The 17,279-nt window shown below is 44.0% G+C and overlaps 1 protein-coding gene across 2 annotated transcripts in view; it reads right to left on the reverse strand.

The window, feature by feature from the left end:
- Positions 1–17,279, reverse strand: part of MKLN1 (muskelin 1) — a 172,911-nt gene that overhangs the window by 36,732 nt on the left and 118,900 nt on the right. For both annotated transcript variants that reach the window (XM_054015895.1, XM_054015903.1), the window contains 3 exons: positions 8,534–8,746; positions 6,743–6,964; positions 640–769 (listed from right to left, as the gene is read on the reverse strand). In XM_054015895.1, coding sequence (XP_053871870.1) covers positions 640–769; positions 6,743–6,964; positions 8,534–8,746 — 565 coding nt within the window. The remainder of the gene's footprint in view (positions 1–639; positions 770–6,742; positions 6,965–8,533; positions 8,747–17,279) is intronic.

Raw genomic sequence — 17,279 nt, forward strand, 5'->3', positions numbered from 1 at the left:
TCCCTATATCTCTGCCTCATCAATTCTACAGCTCATTTCTTGTCTTGGCTGACTTTATATATCCCTGAAATAATGAGCTGGAAGAGAGACTCTTTACTGTTTTGGAATATTTCTTGTATGAAAGATGCTGTAAAAATAAGGGGGTATTATACTGCATTGGTTTAAGGAACAAACTATATGTAGAACTTCTTTTGTTTTCAGTATCTGCCAGAGATTGGGACAAAATATTTTAGCAAATTCTTTGCTAAGATTCCATTTTTATAGGCTGCAAGGTGATGAGCATTCATCATTTGCTAGAACGAGGGAAATAATATAAGTCACATAGCTAGAAGGCCATCAAGACTGTGGTGAATGGTAAAACCTAACAAACTGTGATTTACTTGTAAGCCTTAAAAATAGTACTGGTGAAGATCCCAAATTCACAGCCCTGGAGAATTAAGTCAGTCATTTATTTAACTAACAGGTACAGAGTGGGCAAGAGAGTGCAAGCTCTAGTTGGATGTCACTATTGTCAACAAGCCATTGTGATCTAACAGGACTACAGCCTCTATCCTCCACCACTGAGATCTTATCTTCTGCTATATACATTAAGTCTTTCATCTATACCAACAAGACAACATTATACAGTGAAGGTCTTACCCATCCCTGAATCTTTCTTGGTGCCATCTGATATGATATCCACGTGATCGCTGTCAACATCATAGCTGAAGAAATCATTCAAATAAGTCTTCGATCTTTGCCCACCAAATACATATAAGCAGCGGTTTTTCTGGAGAGGAAGGAAAGCAGATGCTTAACTTTTGAACTGTGCTCAAGAAAACAAATTCTTAGCCAACCAGCTCTCCGTAAGCATTTGCAAAAACATCAATGAATCATGAAAACAAGCAATAGCTCAGGCACATTTTTAGTTGGAGAAGGGAAAATTATTTACATCAGTTTGGCTATTTTGGCATATGGGAAATGTACAAAAAAAATATTAAAATTGAGCTCACTATATTTTTTGATTCCTGCCCCCACAAGGATTTCCCCAGAAAAAGAAGTTGATTTAATTTGGCAAACAGTTTGCTCTTAAATGAAACATTTACTGGGGTAACCTTTCAAACATAGTATGCTTACAAATCCTCTCATCTTTCAGCGTTTTATGATGTTTTGATGACATGGGTAAACTAAGACGACGTTTGTTTAAATAAACTCTACGAAACTATAAGCCCTAAAACCAGAAGGGACCATATCACCACCTACTCTGACCTCTCGTCTATTACAGGCATTACATTTTACCCCATACCCGTATATTGAGCCCAATTATTTTAGTTAAACTAAAGCAGTGTTTCCCAAACTTGGGATGCCGCTTGAGTAGGGAAAGCCCCTGGCGGGCCAGGCCAGTTTGTTTACCTGCCCCATCCACAGGTCCGGCCGATCGCAGCTCCCACTGGCCGCAGTTCGCCGCTCCAGGCCAAAGGGAGCTGCAGGAAGCGGAGCGGGTCGAGGGATGTACTACTGGCTGCCGCTTCCAGCAGCCCCCATTGGCCTGGAGCAGCGAACCGCAGCCACTGGGAGCCGCAATCGGCCAGACCTGTGGATGGGGCAGGTAAACAAACCGGCCCGGCCTGCCAGGGGCTTTCCCTACACAAGCGGCATCCCAAGTTTGGGAAACACTGAACTAAAGCATTTCAGTCCTCAAGAGGACGGGCTGTGCCACAGGCAGCGAACACGATACCAAAGTGCCATCAGTGCCCATGGCCTTGCAAAGGCAGGGAATTGACTTGGTGAGATACGCCCGATGATCCTAGCAGGCAATTCCCCACACTGTAAAGGAAGATAAAAAACCCACCAAGGCACCTGCCAGTCTGACCTGGAGAAAATTCCTTCCCAAACTCCAACTCTGGAGGTTTGACCCTGGGAGATGAGAGCAAGACTCACTAATCAGTCATCTAAGAAAATGATTCACTGTAACACTTCAAAGAACTGGTCCACCCCACATGGTATCTCTGATGCCACAGAGCAAGATTGCACCCAACCCAACCATTGAATTGAGAATAAAAATTCCTTGTGGACCCCTGAAGCCCTGAACCATGACATTTGTTTATCATCGTCTGAATGTAGAGCTGCAGGTGTCATGACCACGTGGAGGGCAACGTGTACAGTCATCCTCTCCCAGGCCCATGAAGGAAGGTGATGAACAGGAGGATTTCGCAGATCCCAAGGCCAGAAGGCTCCACCATGAACACACGATCCGAAGCTGGACTAAAGCATCTCTTTTACAAATATATCTAATCTCATTTTAATGACATCAGTGATGAGTCCACCATCTCCTTTGGTAAGATGTTCCAACATTTAGATTATCCTGACCGCTAAGAAACAACGTTTTATTTTAATGTTCAATTTATTTAACTTTAACTTCCACCAACTGGATCTTGTTATGCTCACTGCTTCCCAACTCGGATCCAGGGCCAGATCCTGAAAGCCCAGGGTGCATACAACTCTTGACTTCAATTACGAGTTCTGCACATAGAGAGTTAGCAGTACTGGATCCTACCAATATCAGATCAGCAATGAAGTGATCTAGTAGAACTTTTTCCATATTTAACTACTACAATCCTGTTTGAACAGGCAGTAAAGTTACAATGCTGTAATAGTGATAAAATCATTCTCTATGGTAAACAGTCTCCTAGTCAAATACACAAGATCATGACTTCACTACAGAAACCAAAAGAAAAACTGGATCACGAGAGAGAAAAGTTATCCAAATACAAATGTATTCATATTAGACACACAATAGACAGAAATGACTAATCAAATATACCAGTTGTATGTTATTGTTTTTCCCCAAGGATGACCAATTAAAAGTCCCTCTGTGTAGGTACATTGCTTTTGCTCTTTTTCAAGTATTTTTTTTAAAAACAGACAACGGTCTAAAATTTCCATAAGCTGAGTTTGTGCAAACATGTATGTGAGCACAAAACATACACAAGTTCACACAGTTACCTGAAAGAGTATTTTGTGGGAATAACTCAGCAATATTTCTAAATCTTTAGAAAGCAATTTGAAACAAAGTGGAACTTTGAAAAAAGTATCTTCTACTAAATCAAAGGTGGGCAAACTACGGCCTGTGGGCCACATCTGACCTGTGGACCCTCCTGCCTGGCCCCTGAGCTCCTGGCCTGGGAGCTAAGGCCCGGTCCCTCCCCTGCTGTTCCCCCTCCCCCGCAGCCTAAGCTCACTGAGCCGCCAGCGCAATGCTCTGGGCGGTGGGCTGCGAGCTCTTGCCAGGCAGCACAGCTGCGGAGCTGCGGCCTGACCCGGTGCTCTGTGCTGCACGGTGGAGTGGCTGGCTCCAGCCAGGCAGCGCAGCTGACTGTCCTGGTGTTCTGGGCAGCAGAGCTGTAGCGCCGCCAGCCACCGGTGCTCCAGGCAGTGCGGTAAGGGGGCAGGGAGCAAGGGGGGTTGGATAGAGGGCAGGGGAGTTCGGGGTGATGGTCAAGGGTGGGGATAGGGGTCAGGGCAGTCATAGAGCGGAGAACAGAGGGGTTGAAGGAGGGCAGGGATCCCAGGGGGCGGTCAGGAAGGGGGGGGTTGGATGGGGCAGCGGGGGGCAGTCAGGGGCAGAGGTTCCCAGGGGCAGTCAGGGAAAAGGTGTGGTTGAATGGGGCAGGGGTGCCGGGGGCACAGTCAGGAATGAGAGGAGGGATTGGATGGGGTGGTGGGGGGCAGTCAGGGGACAGGGAGGGGTGGATGGGGCAGGAGTCCCGGTGGAGGGCCGTCGGGGGCGAGAAGCGGGGCGGAGGGTCAGGCACAGCCTCCCCTAACCAGCCCTCCATACAATTTCAGAAACCCGATGTGGCCCTCAGGCCAAAAAGTTTGCCCGCCCCTGTACTAAATTAACAGAGATAGGAATTCCTAAGGGATCAAAATACGAACACAATAAATCACTACAATTTAAATTTTATGTTTTAAGTTGGCAGTATTAAGACAGTGAAAAATATAATATACTACTAAACTATACATATTGTAAAAATCTAATCTCAGAGGCCTGGTAATATGTAAAAACCACACTTAACTTCAACCAAAGTTCATACTGTCACCAAAATTCTTAGATAAACGTACAGCTGAAGAGCGATTAGGCATTTAAGGACACATTTTTGAAAATCCTCAGTGCCCACAATTGAGGGCAGATTTTCAAAAAGCTCCGATCACATTTAAGCTCTGACATAAGTACTGTAACCAGTTCTGGTCCCCATAATCCAAGAAAGAGGTTGATAGAGATGTAGAGGGTTCAGAGAAGAGCCATGAGAATGATTCAAGCTAAAGAGACTGAGCTGCTTGAATCTAACGAAGAGAAGGTTAAGAGTGGACTTGATCACAGTTTATAAGTACCTACATGGGGAACAAAAATTTTATAACTGGACTTTTCAACCTAGCAGACAAATGTATAACAAGATCCAATGGCTGGAAGTCAAAGCTAGACAAATTCAGCATGGAAATAATGCATAATTTTTTTAATAGTGAAGGTAATTAGCCATTGAAACAATTTACCAAAGGTTGTGGCAGACTCTCCAACTCGGGCAATTTTTCAATCATAGCTGGAATGTTTTTCTTAAAGGTAGCTTTAATTCAAACATTTAATTAATTCATGGAAATTCTATGGCATGTGTTACATAGGAGGTCAGACTAGAAGATCACAGTTGTCCCTTCTGGACTTGGAATTTATGAAATAACCAGATTTACAAGAGTATTCAGCACCCGCTAGAGAAGTGGTCCCCAAAGCGGTGTCTGTGGGCGCCATGGCACCCGCCGGGGCATTTATGTGCACCCGCCTAGTGCCCAGCAGGGGAGAGAAGCCGTGGCCCCGGGCCTGCTGGGGACAGAGAACTCCGGGGCTGCTTGGGGCGGCAAAAAGCCAGGAGCCGGCCCTAGCCAGAGCCCTGCTGCTGGACAGCCAGAGCATCGTTCCCTGGAGCCGAGCTCGGGCTGCGGTGGCGAGAGGGGCTCCCAGAGTGTGTGAGGAGCCGGGGAGGGAGGGAGGGAAGCGGGGCCCGGGATCCAGGGAGGGAGAAGGGGTCCTGCTGCCGCCACCGCTACCACCACTGCTGCTGCTCTGAGTCTCCCCAGGGCAGCGTGACGTTTCCCTGCCCGAGTGAGCTGTACAGGGCGCCGCCGGACTGGGCTGGGCAGGGAGCGCGGATCCCAGCTCGCGCACTGATGGGGCAAGTGGCTGGACAGCCCAAGCTGCCAGGGAGCTGCCCCCTCCTGCCCTTGGTCCCAGCCCGCCGTGCACCTCCCCAGCCTCAGCCCTGCGTTGCTTGCCCCGGGCCCCCACAGCACAAGGGGTGGGGAGAGGCAGAGCCCGGCTCCGAGCGGGGCAGTGGGGGATACTGCCCTGCTGGGGGACCTCCGCGGCTTGGGCACCTGGGGGTCGGTGTCCGTCCTCTCAGCTCTGCCTGCATGGGGCTGGGGAAGCAGCTGTCAGCGCCTGCCCCTCTCAGCCCTTGCACCCCCCATTCCGCTCGCAGCCTCTTCACTTGTACCTCCCCGCATCGCTCCTTCGCTGAATCCCTTCCCCTTGTACTCTCCCTTCACCTGCACCTCTCCCCTTGTACCCTCCCCCAGCCCTCTCCTCCCACACCTCCCCCTTCTCCTGCACCTCTTCTCCCGCAACCCTCCTGATACCCCCTCTCTCCTCCTCCTCCACCCTCCTCTGCAAGTACATCACACACCGCTTCTCTGCCAGTGTAGAGCCCCCAAGCACCCCCACACCTCTGCCTGAACCCTCTTTACTAGATCCCCATCCCTTTCCAGGTACAAGGTTTGAGGGTTAGTCCCTATGCCTTCCATGTGCATTTGAGCGTGGGTGGGGGAGGGTCCAGGGGGGGGACGACCCTAGGGCTGGGGTGGGGGGCAGCCAAAACTTTTTTTTGCTTGGGGTGGCAAAAAAACCTCGAGCCGGCCCTGCCCCGGCAGGCGGGGGGCCTGCCTAGTGCCCAGCAGGGGAGAGAAGCCAGGGTCCTGCGCCAGCTGGGGACAAAGTACTCCGGGGCTGCGGGCGCCGGTGTTCTCTGTCCTCGCGGCTTCTCTCCAGCTTCATATCTTATGTAATATTAAATATGATGTTTTTCGTATTATTTAATGTACAAATACAAAATAAGCCTTGAAAAACTGTTGGCAACCGCCACACTCTTCTGAAAACATGAATGTGCTACTGGTCACAAAAAGGTTGGGGACCACTGTGCTAGTGCCTTTCAAGAACAGAAGCTGCTGGGTAATGAACATTTTTGACAATCAGGCCCTTATTTTCTCAAACTCAAACACATGGATATATCTACAAGTCACCATCTGCTGCCATTAATAATATGCATCATCTATCAGGCCAAAGGATCCCAAAATGCTTTACCAACTTTTAGCAAAGATCACTTGAGACCCCCGGAAATGCAGCATCCCTGAAGGGAGAGGGAGAGGAGGGAACGCGACAGTTGTTTAATGTCAGCGCACTACTACATACAGTTCAGATGATGACTACCATTTCAAACTAAATCACAAGGTGAATTTTAAAAGTATACAAAACACACATTACTACCACTGTCTCCTACAAACAGTGCCAGTGTTAATGATTATAAGTGGCTAATATCTGTTTTACTTCTCACCCAAAAGAATAATCTGAAGAAAGATTCATGTGCTCAATGAAGTTGAACAGGTATCACCCCCTAAAACCAGGCATTACAACTTAAAATCCAAAGTTAACTCTTACCGAATGGAATAACATGCAGTGTCCTATTCTGGATTGGATGTCCTCAGGTCCAGCATTACACGAATCTTCTCTCAACAGTTTCCATGTTTGACATTGACAGTCAAAAGCAAACAATCCACTAAATTGAGGTTCACTGGCTCTGCTGTCATCTACACTGCCATTACATGTCAAAATCCTACCTCCAAATGTATAGATCATGTGTTTTTCTGAATCCATACACATCTGTAGGAAGCAAGAGATGCATGTTAAACTAGATTTGTTTAATCAAGAATACATTAATATTTCATATCAGCAGGTAAAAAACCCTTAGCTCATTGAGGTAACCAGTAGAACAGCAGTATTCAGCATGAGTTAACATCAGCACATCCTCCTTCCTTAATCTGTAGTAAATGAAGCAGTTTGCAGCTAACTCCATGGGGAATACAGATGCAGTGCACAGAGATTACTGGCCCCTAGTTTACAATGTGGCTTGGCTGCCCACATGAAGCAACACTGCATGCCAGGGTCTAGTGGCTCCGTTCTCACCATCTGCCATAAGATGAGGGCAACCACAGGCTGCACTTTGGTCACCTCGGAGTATTCAATAATGTTTTCAAAATTTGATGTACAAGAGTAAAAATGAAGACGTCAATGGTTTGCTTTTTTACTCTACTGTTTGCAATAACCTCTGTCATAACATATACAAAAAGCTACCATCTGATAACGGCGAGGCAGGGGGAGTCAAGATTACTGAGGACTAGCCAAGGACTGCACACACAGCTAGGATTAAAATGGCCTATGGTTTTTGTTACCCCATGCTCAACTCTGCCCCTCTTCCTCCAGCAGCCTTCCTGTTTGTCTCATCTACTTGTTATTTCTAAAACAGCAGGGCCCTGACCTTGTAAGGTCTCTAGGTCTTATAGCAATATAGATGTTAAGAGATATGTACTGTTATTAAACAATCTCTAAAGCTTGAAACATAACTATTTTACAACACCCAAAAAGTGCCTCTCAGTACAAAGACGACAATGTGGTCCCTGCCTCCAAAAAACTTAATTCAGATATGAAACAACAAACGGAGTTACAAAAAAGTAGGAAAAAGCAGGGGACGCAGGGAAGGAGGACAGATGGAATTACAACAGCATTAGGTGGCTCCTCAGCACAGGTTAGATCACAGCTTGGCACAAAAGGTAGCAAAAAGTATCAATTTAATTTGAATTCTTCAAGGTACAATACTCCAAAGAAAAATTGGCAGCCAATTCCGTAATGAATTCCTATGCCTATGAAGTGCATATACGTGTATAGGCACGCGCACACACACCATAATTCTTTTAAAATTAAAAGTAGGCCAAATTTTGATCAAAAACCAAGCTCTTTTTCCAAGATCTGCATTGGCTCTTGCACTGTTGTCCACAGTAACACCCAACACTGGCTACAATATGTTTGCGGTGCCACAATCCCAGTGACGAGCAACTGTTACTCACTGACAAGACATCACTGTGCAAGACTAGCTTTCCCAGGCATAGCTGCATTGTTTCTTGATCTTCATAGGAGATTACAAGATACTAACAAATAACTTCATGTTCTTAAAAAAAAAATAGGGTAGGTTTTGTTAGATTGTAACATTAACATTGCTAGTTAGGAACATACATTTTTAAAAAAATACATCATATCCATTTCTCCCAATATATTTTTTAGTTGCATTACCTGGTGCACACACTTTCTCAATTCTAGTAATGGGCTATAGTAAGAAATGTTTTAAGCAAAGCCCGTGAAGTAAAAGTGCACTCAATGTTTATCTCTGCACCTGACCTGATGATCAAACACCAGCTTGGGACCTCCATCTGCTGCAGTGTCTTCACTTAGCAACATCCATGTGTTCGTGTCAATGTCATAACGGTAGAAATCGCTTTTCAGAGATTTACTGTTCCTCACGGAGGAATCCAGATAACGGCCCAGTGTGTAGATTTGCCTTCGCTGAATATCGATGCACATCTTGTGACAAGATCTGGCACTAGGACCATTCTATTAAAAAAGGAAGTTAGAAAACATTTTAATAGGCACAATACATTTATTAGGGCCCCAGATATTTGCTCAGTCAGGGTAAATAAATACTCAACAATTATATAGCCTTATAAAATAATCTGCTTTGGAGAATACATAAAATTCTTTATTTCCATCCCCAGTGATATTCCCTACAGCAGGGGTGGCCAACCTGTGGCTCCGGAGCCACATGCAGCTCTTCAGAAGTTAATATGCGGCTCCTTGTATAGGCACTGACTCCGGGGCTGGAGCTACAGGCACCAACTTTCTAATGTGCCGGGGGGTGCTCACTGCTCAACCCCTGGCTTTGCCACAGGCCCTGCCCCCACTCCACCCCTTCCCGTGCCCTCCCCTGAGTCCTGCCGTGCCCTCACTCCTCCCCATCTCCCCCAGAGCCTCCCGCACACCACGAAACGGCTGATCGGCAGGAGCGGGAGGAGCTGATCAGTGGGTGGGAGGTGCTGGAAGCTGCTGATGTATTACTGTGGCTCTTTGGCAATGTACATTGGTAAATTCTGGCTCCTTCTCAGGCTAGCCACCCCTACCCTACAGCATGGGCACATGCTATTCATACATTGTAAAGGTCCAGTTCACTTTAGAAAAGCAATGACATTATGACCTAATACACGTCTTTTCCAGCTAATTTTATGACCTGCAGTTTTTTGAGAACTTTCCTTAAAAAAGAGTGAATTTCCAGGTGCATGTGAAATCTACTTAAGATATTAAAATGACAATAGCTGATCCACTCAATGCACAAGTTCAAATATCATAGCCTAGAAATACCTACATGGGATGATGATGTAATAACAGCGGGCTCCTTAATTAAGCAGGACGGACATGACAAGATCCAACGACTGGAAGTTGAAACTAGACAAACTGAAAATTAGGTGCCAATTTTTAAGAGTAAGGGTACTTAACCAATGGAACAACCTATCAAGAGATATGATAGATTCACCAAAACTAAATCTTTAAAATCAAGAATGGAAGTCTTTCTAGAAGATATTCTTCAGTTTAGCCACAAGTTACAGGGCTTGATGAAGTAAAATCCCCAAACCTGAGCTATTCGGGAGGTTAGAGAATTACAATGATCCTTTTCCAACATTAAAAAGGAAGAAGTGACTAACATGGTATCCTGCTAATCCATTGGCTCCCAGATACCAAAGGCTTCTCAGAGAAACTTCTGATGGAAACTTCATCATTCATCCAGCAAAATCTCTGACCTGCTATCAGAACGCTCCACTTTTGTTTTCTGATCAATACTTTCCAGATATTCACAGTTAGCTACACCCTGGACTGGATCTGGATGCAAAAAATACAAGAACTGTCCTTCCTATGCAGGTAAAACTACTTCAAGAAGGAATTCCCTACTGCAAGTCAAAAAACTACTGGTCATGATCTGCTGCTAAAAAAAAACTTGGAATTACCAAAATTCCAAAATTTACAGAAAAATCTATCCAACCAAGAGGGCTGAATACAATCAAACCTGAATATGCAAGATATGACATAACCAACGTTTCTATCCTTGGTTGAGAAAACAAGAAAGTTAAAAAATAATACAGAAAGTATCCACTCTGCTGCTGCAGAGCATGGGCCATAAAGTGACTCCATACTCCAATGTATGAGTACGTATAAAAGTGGTGGGTGTGTGCGTGTGTGTTTGTTGTCAGAGTCCCAAGTGTGCAAAGACTTGTTGAAGGTTTCATGTACTTTATTATTCACATAAGATTTTACGAGAAGAAAGGCTTTTTTCGCCCTTCCAGGTTATACACTTACAGTTTATTTGATCTTAACCTTGGCTTGCTCTCAATCACTTGGAACAACATCTGGAAGTGATGTGAGAGCTTAAGACATTTTGCTTTTGTCAGCCATTTTAGGTGTTTGGTTGGGCATGAGGAAGAGTTCTTTGAGTAATTTTAGCATTCTGACAAAAAGAAACCTAAACACTGAATAATATAGCTCTCCAGCAAGCTCAATATTAGAGCTGGAGAGTCTAAAAGCTAGGAGGTGAGAAGTACAAATGACTCAAAATGAAAGAGTGTCAGGAGCCAGCACTGATATGCAGAGTGTTAACTAAGAAAGCTTAGCCCAGAAACCTCCATGAGCAATGGGGAAAAATAAATAAAATCAAGCTCAAATAAAGAATGAGATGTTTTAGTCTGTAGTAGTGTGACAGGATTAAAATAAGCCAATAATAAATCGACCTTTATTGAAATATACAAAAATCCTCTGCCCCAGCATGAATTTGTGTTATGTAAGTTTTCCCTTATTAAAAGATCAGTTACAGAAGAAAACTAACTGCACCTTATGTACCTCAGCTTTAATAAAAGCCAATTAGGGAATCCCTCATTCAGAGGTGGTATTATGACACTTGACGTAGCCAGCAGCATAAATGAAATTAGTCCATTATGTAAAATCTTATCTAAAATGTCATAAGGCAAATCACAATCATACAATATCAGGACAAGAAATACTTCTAAAACTACTGTTGAAGTCTAAGCACACAATGTGAAACTGCCTCAGAATATTTTAGAGATTAATAATGACCAAAAACCGTAAGTGTTGGCCTCAACCAAGAGACTTAATGTTAGTGTTTTCAAGGACAAGAATTCAAATTGTGTTAAAAAAAGGAAAAAATATTGCAAGCACCATTTCCTGCAACCCTAAATTGTTGAAATGTTATAAAAAACCATACTGAATTTCTCTTGCATTTTATAAATAGGATATGCTATCACATCACAGGCACGAACACACCTTTCTGAAGATTACATAGCAGTTATGTTACCAGTAGGCAACAAGATTATTTTAAACAAAAGCAATATATAGCATTGTGACAATTTGGGGAAATCTATAAAAAAAACTTATTAATTCTGTGTGAGACTGAGCTTTCTGCAGCCAAACTCCAGTCAGAAATGTGGGGCTAGTCTTCTTCTTTCAAATGACATTTGAAAAGCAACAGGCTGAGAAAATGGACTCTTGAGATTTGAAAGCCATTTTAATACTTCTAGGGTAACTAGGCAGATCCTCCTTCTGCCACCACTGTAAGCTACACCTCTACCCCGATATAACGCTGTCCTCGGGAGCCAAAAAAATCTTACCGCATTATAGGTGAAACCGCGATATATCGAACTTGCTTTGATCCTCTGGAGCGCACAGCCCCGCCCCCTGGAGTGCTGCTTTACTGCATTATATCCAAATTCATGTTATATTGGGTTGCGTTATATCGGGGTAGAGGTGTATATGGGGCAGTTATCCATGATGTATCACACGGTTTTGTACCATACCAGAGTCACAATTTGGGGATTTTTCATTTGTGGAGGAGGGATCCACACCTTCTGCGTGTTGTTCAAAACGCAGTTGAGTATCATCTACTGCCTCTGAGAAAGACGAAATCCCAGGACTTTTCGTTGGAGCTTCAATCAGGTCTTTGTTTGAGATGTCATAAGGGGCCCACAATTCGAGCCAGAGAGTGCTGGCATCCTTGTTGTTGGCACGTAGGGCTGATGCATGGATCCAGAAAGACTTCCTGGATTTGAGTCAGGAGAGTGGCAGTGAATTGAGGTCATGAGCCATCAGGATCTTGTCTTACTCCCGGACCACAGCAACCTCCCACCTGATGTTGGCTGGCACAATGCCCACCAAAACTGGGTGCCATAGTACTGGTGTTGATTTGAGAGAGCCAGTAATAATCCTGAGCACGGCAATGATTTCAATGTCAATGAGATTGGTGTGAGAGCTGCTTGCACCAAAACTGGTGTGTAATACTCCACATTGGCAAGACCAGGGCTTGTACTGATGTTCGAAGCGTGCATATATCACATCCCCAGGATATGCCAGCAAGCTTCTGGATGATTTTAAGCCTTGTCTCTATTTTCTTTTTGTTGTCAAGGTGTTGGCAACAGCTCAGCGTCCAATAAAAGGTAACACAAAGATACCATGGATTGTGGTCAGGTGAAAGAGGCAGATCACAAAAGTTCACTTTCAGCAGCACTTTGGCCTCATGGTTATTCGAGTGGAAGCCAGAGAGGAGTATTTCTGAAGCACCCTGTTTCAGTCACCAAGCTCTGAAATAATTACAAGTGTCTGGCGGTCATTGTTCATGACCTTTGATGTGGCCTTCAGAGAGGATGTTTGTGGTTTTGGTGCAATGTCGTCTGCATAGATGAATTTACAGGAAGATGTGGCTGGAATGTTGCTGGTATAGAGCCTGACTAGTGCAGTGTTAAAACATACCTCTGTAGGGGGCGGCTGTTCAATTACTGTAATTTGTGGACAGATTTACCAGGATGAATCTTCCGTTACTCAGCATCTTGGTGACGAGTCTGATGGCTGACTGCCATGGAAAAGCTAATGATAACGTCAGCAGGAGACCTTTGTGCCATACAGTATCATATGCACAAGACAGATCAATGAATGCTGCCCCTGTTTTAAATTTTCACTGGTAGCCGGATTCTATGTAGCTGGTTAAGACCAGCACCTGGTCACAGCAGTTGTGATTGGTTCTAAATCCAGCCTGCTCTTTGGGGACCCGTTGCTCCAGTATTGGCTGTAACCTTTGAAGCATGAGCCACTCCAACAGTTTATAGCAACTGATAAAGAGGGAGATAGGCTGGTAGCTTTTTGGATCAGTGGCCTCTTTTCCAGGCTTCAAAACGGCTATGAGCTTGGCTATCTTCCACTCTTTTGGTATTATAGCAGAAGAGTAGATGTTGCTGAAAAAGTCTGCCAGCCACCTTCTTGCCTTTAGACCAAGGTTCTTCAGAAATTTTGGATATATTCTGTCCATTTCTGCCACTTTCTTGGACTTCGTGTTGGAGAGACCCTTATTCACTTCATCTATTCTATAGGGGTCAGAAAGGGGTGAAGACAACTGGACTTGCCGCCTAATGTTTTTCTCCATTGCCACGCAGGAGTTGGCAATTAACTGAGGAGATGACATCTTCACTTACTTGTGGTGGTTGGAAAAGGAGGCACTTTCAGGCATTGTGGCTTGACCTTGTAAAGTCAAGCACCGTCACAGTTTCACACCACCTTTTTCTTGCTGAGTTCAAAGACTCAAGCAATGCTATTGCGGTTTCAGGACTTTTGTTGGCTTAATATTGCCAGAAGAGTGCCTTGCCAAAACTGGGAGCCATAGTCCAGCAAAGGAATGAATGCTTTTCTGAAGCCCCTTGCAATGTTCAAGTTGGTGGCCAATATTAGACAACCTACAAACCGGTGGTAACAAGCCAGATATGGTGGGATTCGGTTTACCAAGCCCTCTACAATCGCCACATAACAGGACCAGTCAGCAGACTGTAGACTCTAGCATGGTTCCAGGTCTATGTAAATCATGGTCAGGTGGTGTTGGGAAAGTCACTGAGACCTGACCTTGTGGATGGCATTGGGTGGCCGTTGATGTCACGCAAAACAAAGGTCAGGAGTGTAGCACTTCCGCCATTGAGCCAAACTAAATATGCCAGTCATTGGGATTGTAGAGGAGGTGGTGGTCTTCAGTGAAAATGTGGGCTAGTTATCTTCCCTTGTTCTTTCAATGGCTTAACAATAGAGGGTAATTTAACAAATACTCAACCACTGACATTTAATGCTCTAGACAACAGACTGGCTCCCAACCAGGAAAACCTAGGTCACCTGGGCAATGAAGTCACCTTGTGAGGGGATCTTTGGTCACGTGTTGAGGCTGATGAGGGAGTCACTTGACAGATGAGACAAAGGTTCTTTAAAAAAAAAGGGGAGGAACTGATCTATTCAGGGTCATTTTTCTCCAGCTCAAGAGGAGAGGGAAGCAACCCAGCATGTGGGATCTGGATGAGGCAGGGGACCGCAAGGACTCCAAGGAAAGGGTGAGCTAGTGAAAAGCATTATGTTGAGGATGTTCACTGTTTTCTAAATTATCGGTATTCTAATTCCTGTGCTATTAAAGAGAAAGCATGAGTTAGATTTCTCTGCAAAGTCTGTATAATAAGCATTCAGACCTACTATGTGGCCCCTTGAAGAGGGAAACCAGAAGAGTGGAGTGGAGTTTGAGTGGAGTTCTAAGCGAGGGCATATGTAAGCTACAGAAAAGACAAGCATCAGCACTGAGACCAGGGTCTAGGCACTTGGACAGTGGGTAGCACCCACTCCTAAGAGCTGGAAGACAGAAGATCTGTGTGCTGAGAGCATGCCTAAGGACCCCAAGACTGGGCAGTGACTGGGTTCAGTTCAGAATCCAGAGGCTTAAAACACCCACAGACCTACCACTGGGTTTCCTTGTAGCAGTCTAGCGAGCTGTGAGAGGGACACTCAACTGGGACCTGTGACAAACCTTATAAGAAAATTTCAGCAGTACATCGCTGACGTGCAGCAAAGTTAACTACTTTCACATCAAAGCTTAAATACCCTTCTCACATCCCCCCTCTCGACATATTTCTTAATCCTCTTTCCTCACCACACTCTTTCTGCACTTCTCCCATTCTCATCTTGAAGAAGGACCAGTACTAAAGGGGAGGAAGGAAAAGAAACTCACTACAGCTTGATTATCTAGGAGAAACATTGACAACTGTCATTCTGGAAGCTATGACATTTATATTGAAGGGGCGGGTTTTCCAATTAAACAAAACTGAGTTTTTATTAGGGCTGTCACAGTTAACTCAGAAGATTAACTAAAAAAAATTAATCATGATTAAAAAACTTAATTTCAATTAATCATAATTTTAATCACACTATTAAACAATGGAATACCAATTGAAATTAAATATTTTTGGATGTTTTTCTACATTTTCAAATATTTTGATTTCAATTATAACAGAGTACAAAGTGTACAGTGATCACTTTATATTACTTTTGATTACAAATATTTGCACTGTAAAAATGAAAAAAGTATTTTTCAACTCACCTCATACTAGTACTGTAGTGCAATCGCTATTGTGAAAGTGCAATTTACAAATATATATTTTTTGCACTCCATAACAAAACAACGTAAAACAGGGATCGGCAACGTTTGGCACGCGGCTAACCAGGGTAAGCACCCTGGCGGGCCACGCCAGTTTTATTTAACTGCTGACATGGCAGGTTCGGCCGATCGCGGCCCCCACTGGCCGCGGTTCGCCATCCCGGGCCAATGGGGGTGGCGGGAAGTGGCGCGGGCGAGCGATGTAGGGGTTTTTTGATGTAAAACATCAGAGCCTACAAGTCCACTTAGTCTACTTCTTGTTCAGCCAATCGCTAAGAGAAAAGTTTGTTTACATTTACAGGAGATAATGCTGTCCGCTTCTTATTTACAATGTCACCTGAAAGTGAGAACAGGCATTTGCCTGGCACTTTTAGAGCTGGCATTGCAAGGTATTTACGTGCCAGATATTCTAAACATTCATATACCTCTTCATGCTTCAAACCACCATTCCAGAGGACATGCTTCCATGCTGATGATGCTGGTTTTTAAAAAATTAAAATTTGTGACTGATCTCCTTGGAAGAGAATTGCATGTCTCCTGCTCCAAGGTTTTACCCGCATTCTGCCATATATTGTGTGTTATGGTAGTCTCAGATGACGATCCAGCACATGTTTGATTTAAGAACACTTTCACAGCAGATCTGACAAAATACAAAGAAGGTTCCAATACCAGATTTCTAAAGAAAGCTACAGCACTCGACCCAAGGTTTAAGAATATGAAGTGTCTACCAAAATCTGAGAGGGATGAGGAGTGGAGCATGCTTTTAGAAGTTTTAAAAGATCAAGACTCTGATGCGGAAACTGCAGAACCCGAACCACCAAAAAAGAAAATCAACCTTCTGTTGGTGGCGTCTGACTCAGAAGATGAAAATGCAAATGCGTCGGTCCACACTGCTTTGGATTGTTATTGAGTAGAATCTGTCATCAGAATGGTGGTTGAAGCATGAAGGGACGTATGAATCTTTAGCCCATCTGGCATGCAAATATCTTGCAATGCTGGCTACAACAATGCAATGCAAACGTCTGTTCTCACTTTCAGGTGACATTGTAAACAAGAAGACAGCAACATTATCTCCTGCAAATGTAAAAAAGCTTGTTTCTCTTAGCGACTGGATGAACAAGAAGTAAGACTGAGTGGACTTGTAGGCTCTCAAGTTTTACATTGATTTATTTTTGAATGTAGGGGTTTTTTGGTACATAATTCTACATTTGTATGTTCAACTTTCAATTGCACTACAGTACTTGTATTAGGAGAATTGAAAAATACTGTTTTTTGTTTTTTAAAATTCCAATGTTTGTAATAAAAAATAAATATAAAGTGAGCACTGTACATTTTGTATTCTGTGTTGTAATTGAAATCAATATATTTGAAAATGTAGAAAACATTCAAAAATATTTAAATAAATGCGTTAAACCGTTTAACAGCACGATTAGTTTTTTTAATCGCTTGCCAGCCCTAGTTTTTATACTTCTTAGAGGTACCCCCAGCCTCTTTAGCAGGTCATCCCTGTAACACAAAAGTGAAAGCCCATCTCTGAGCACATTTATGCAGTTGTGACACTTACGGATGCTCTTTGGCAAGGGG

This window comes from Malaclemys terrapin, chromosome 1 (assembly GCF_027887155.1).
Source record: "Malaclemys terrapin pileata isolate rMalTer1 chromosome 1, rMalTer1.hap1, whole genome shotgun sequence".
In the NCBI taxonomy this organism is placed as follows: Eukaryota; Metazoa; Chordata; order Testudines; family Emydidae; genus Malaclemys; species Malaclemys terrapin.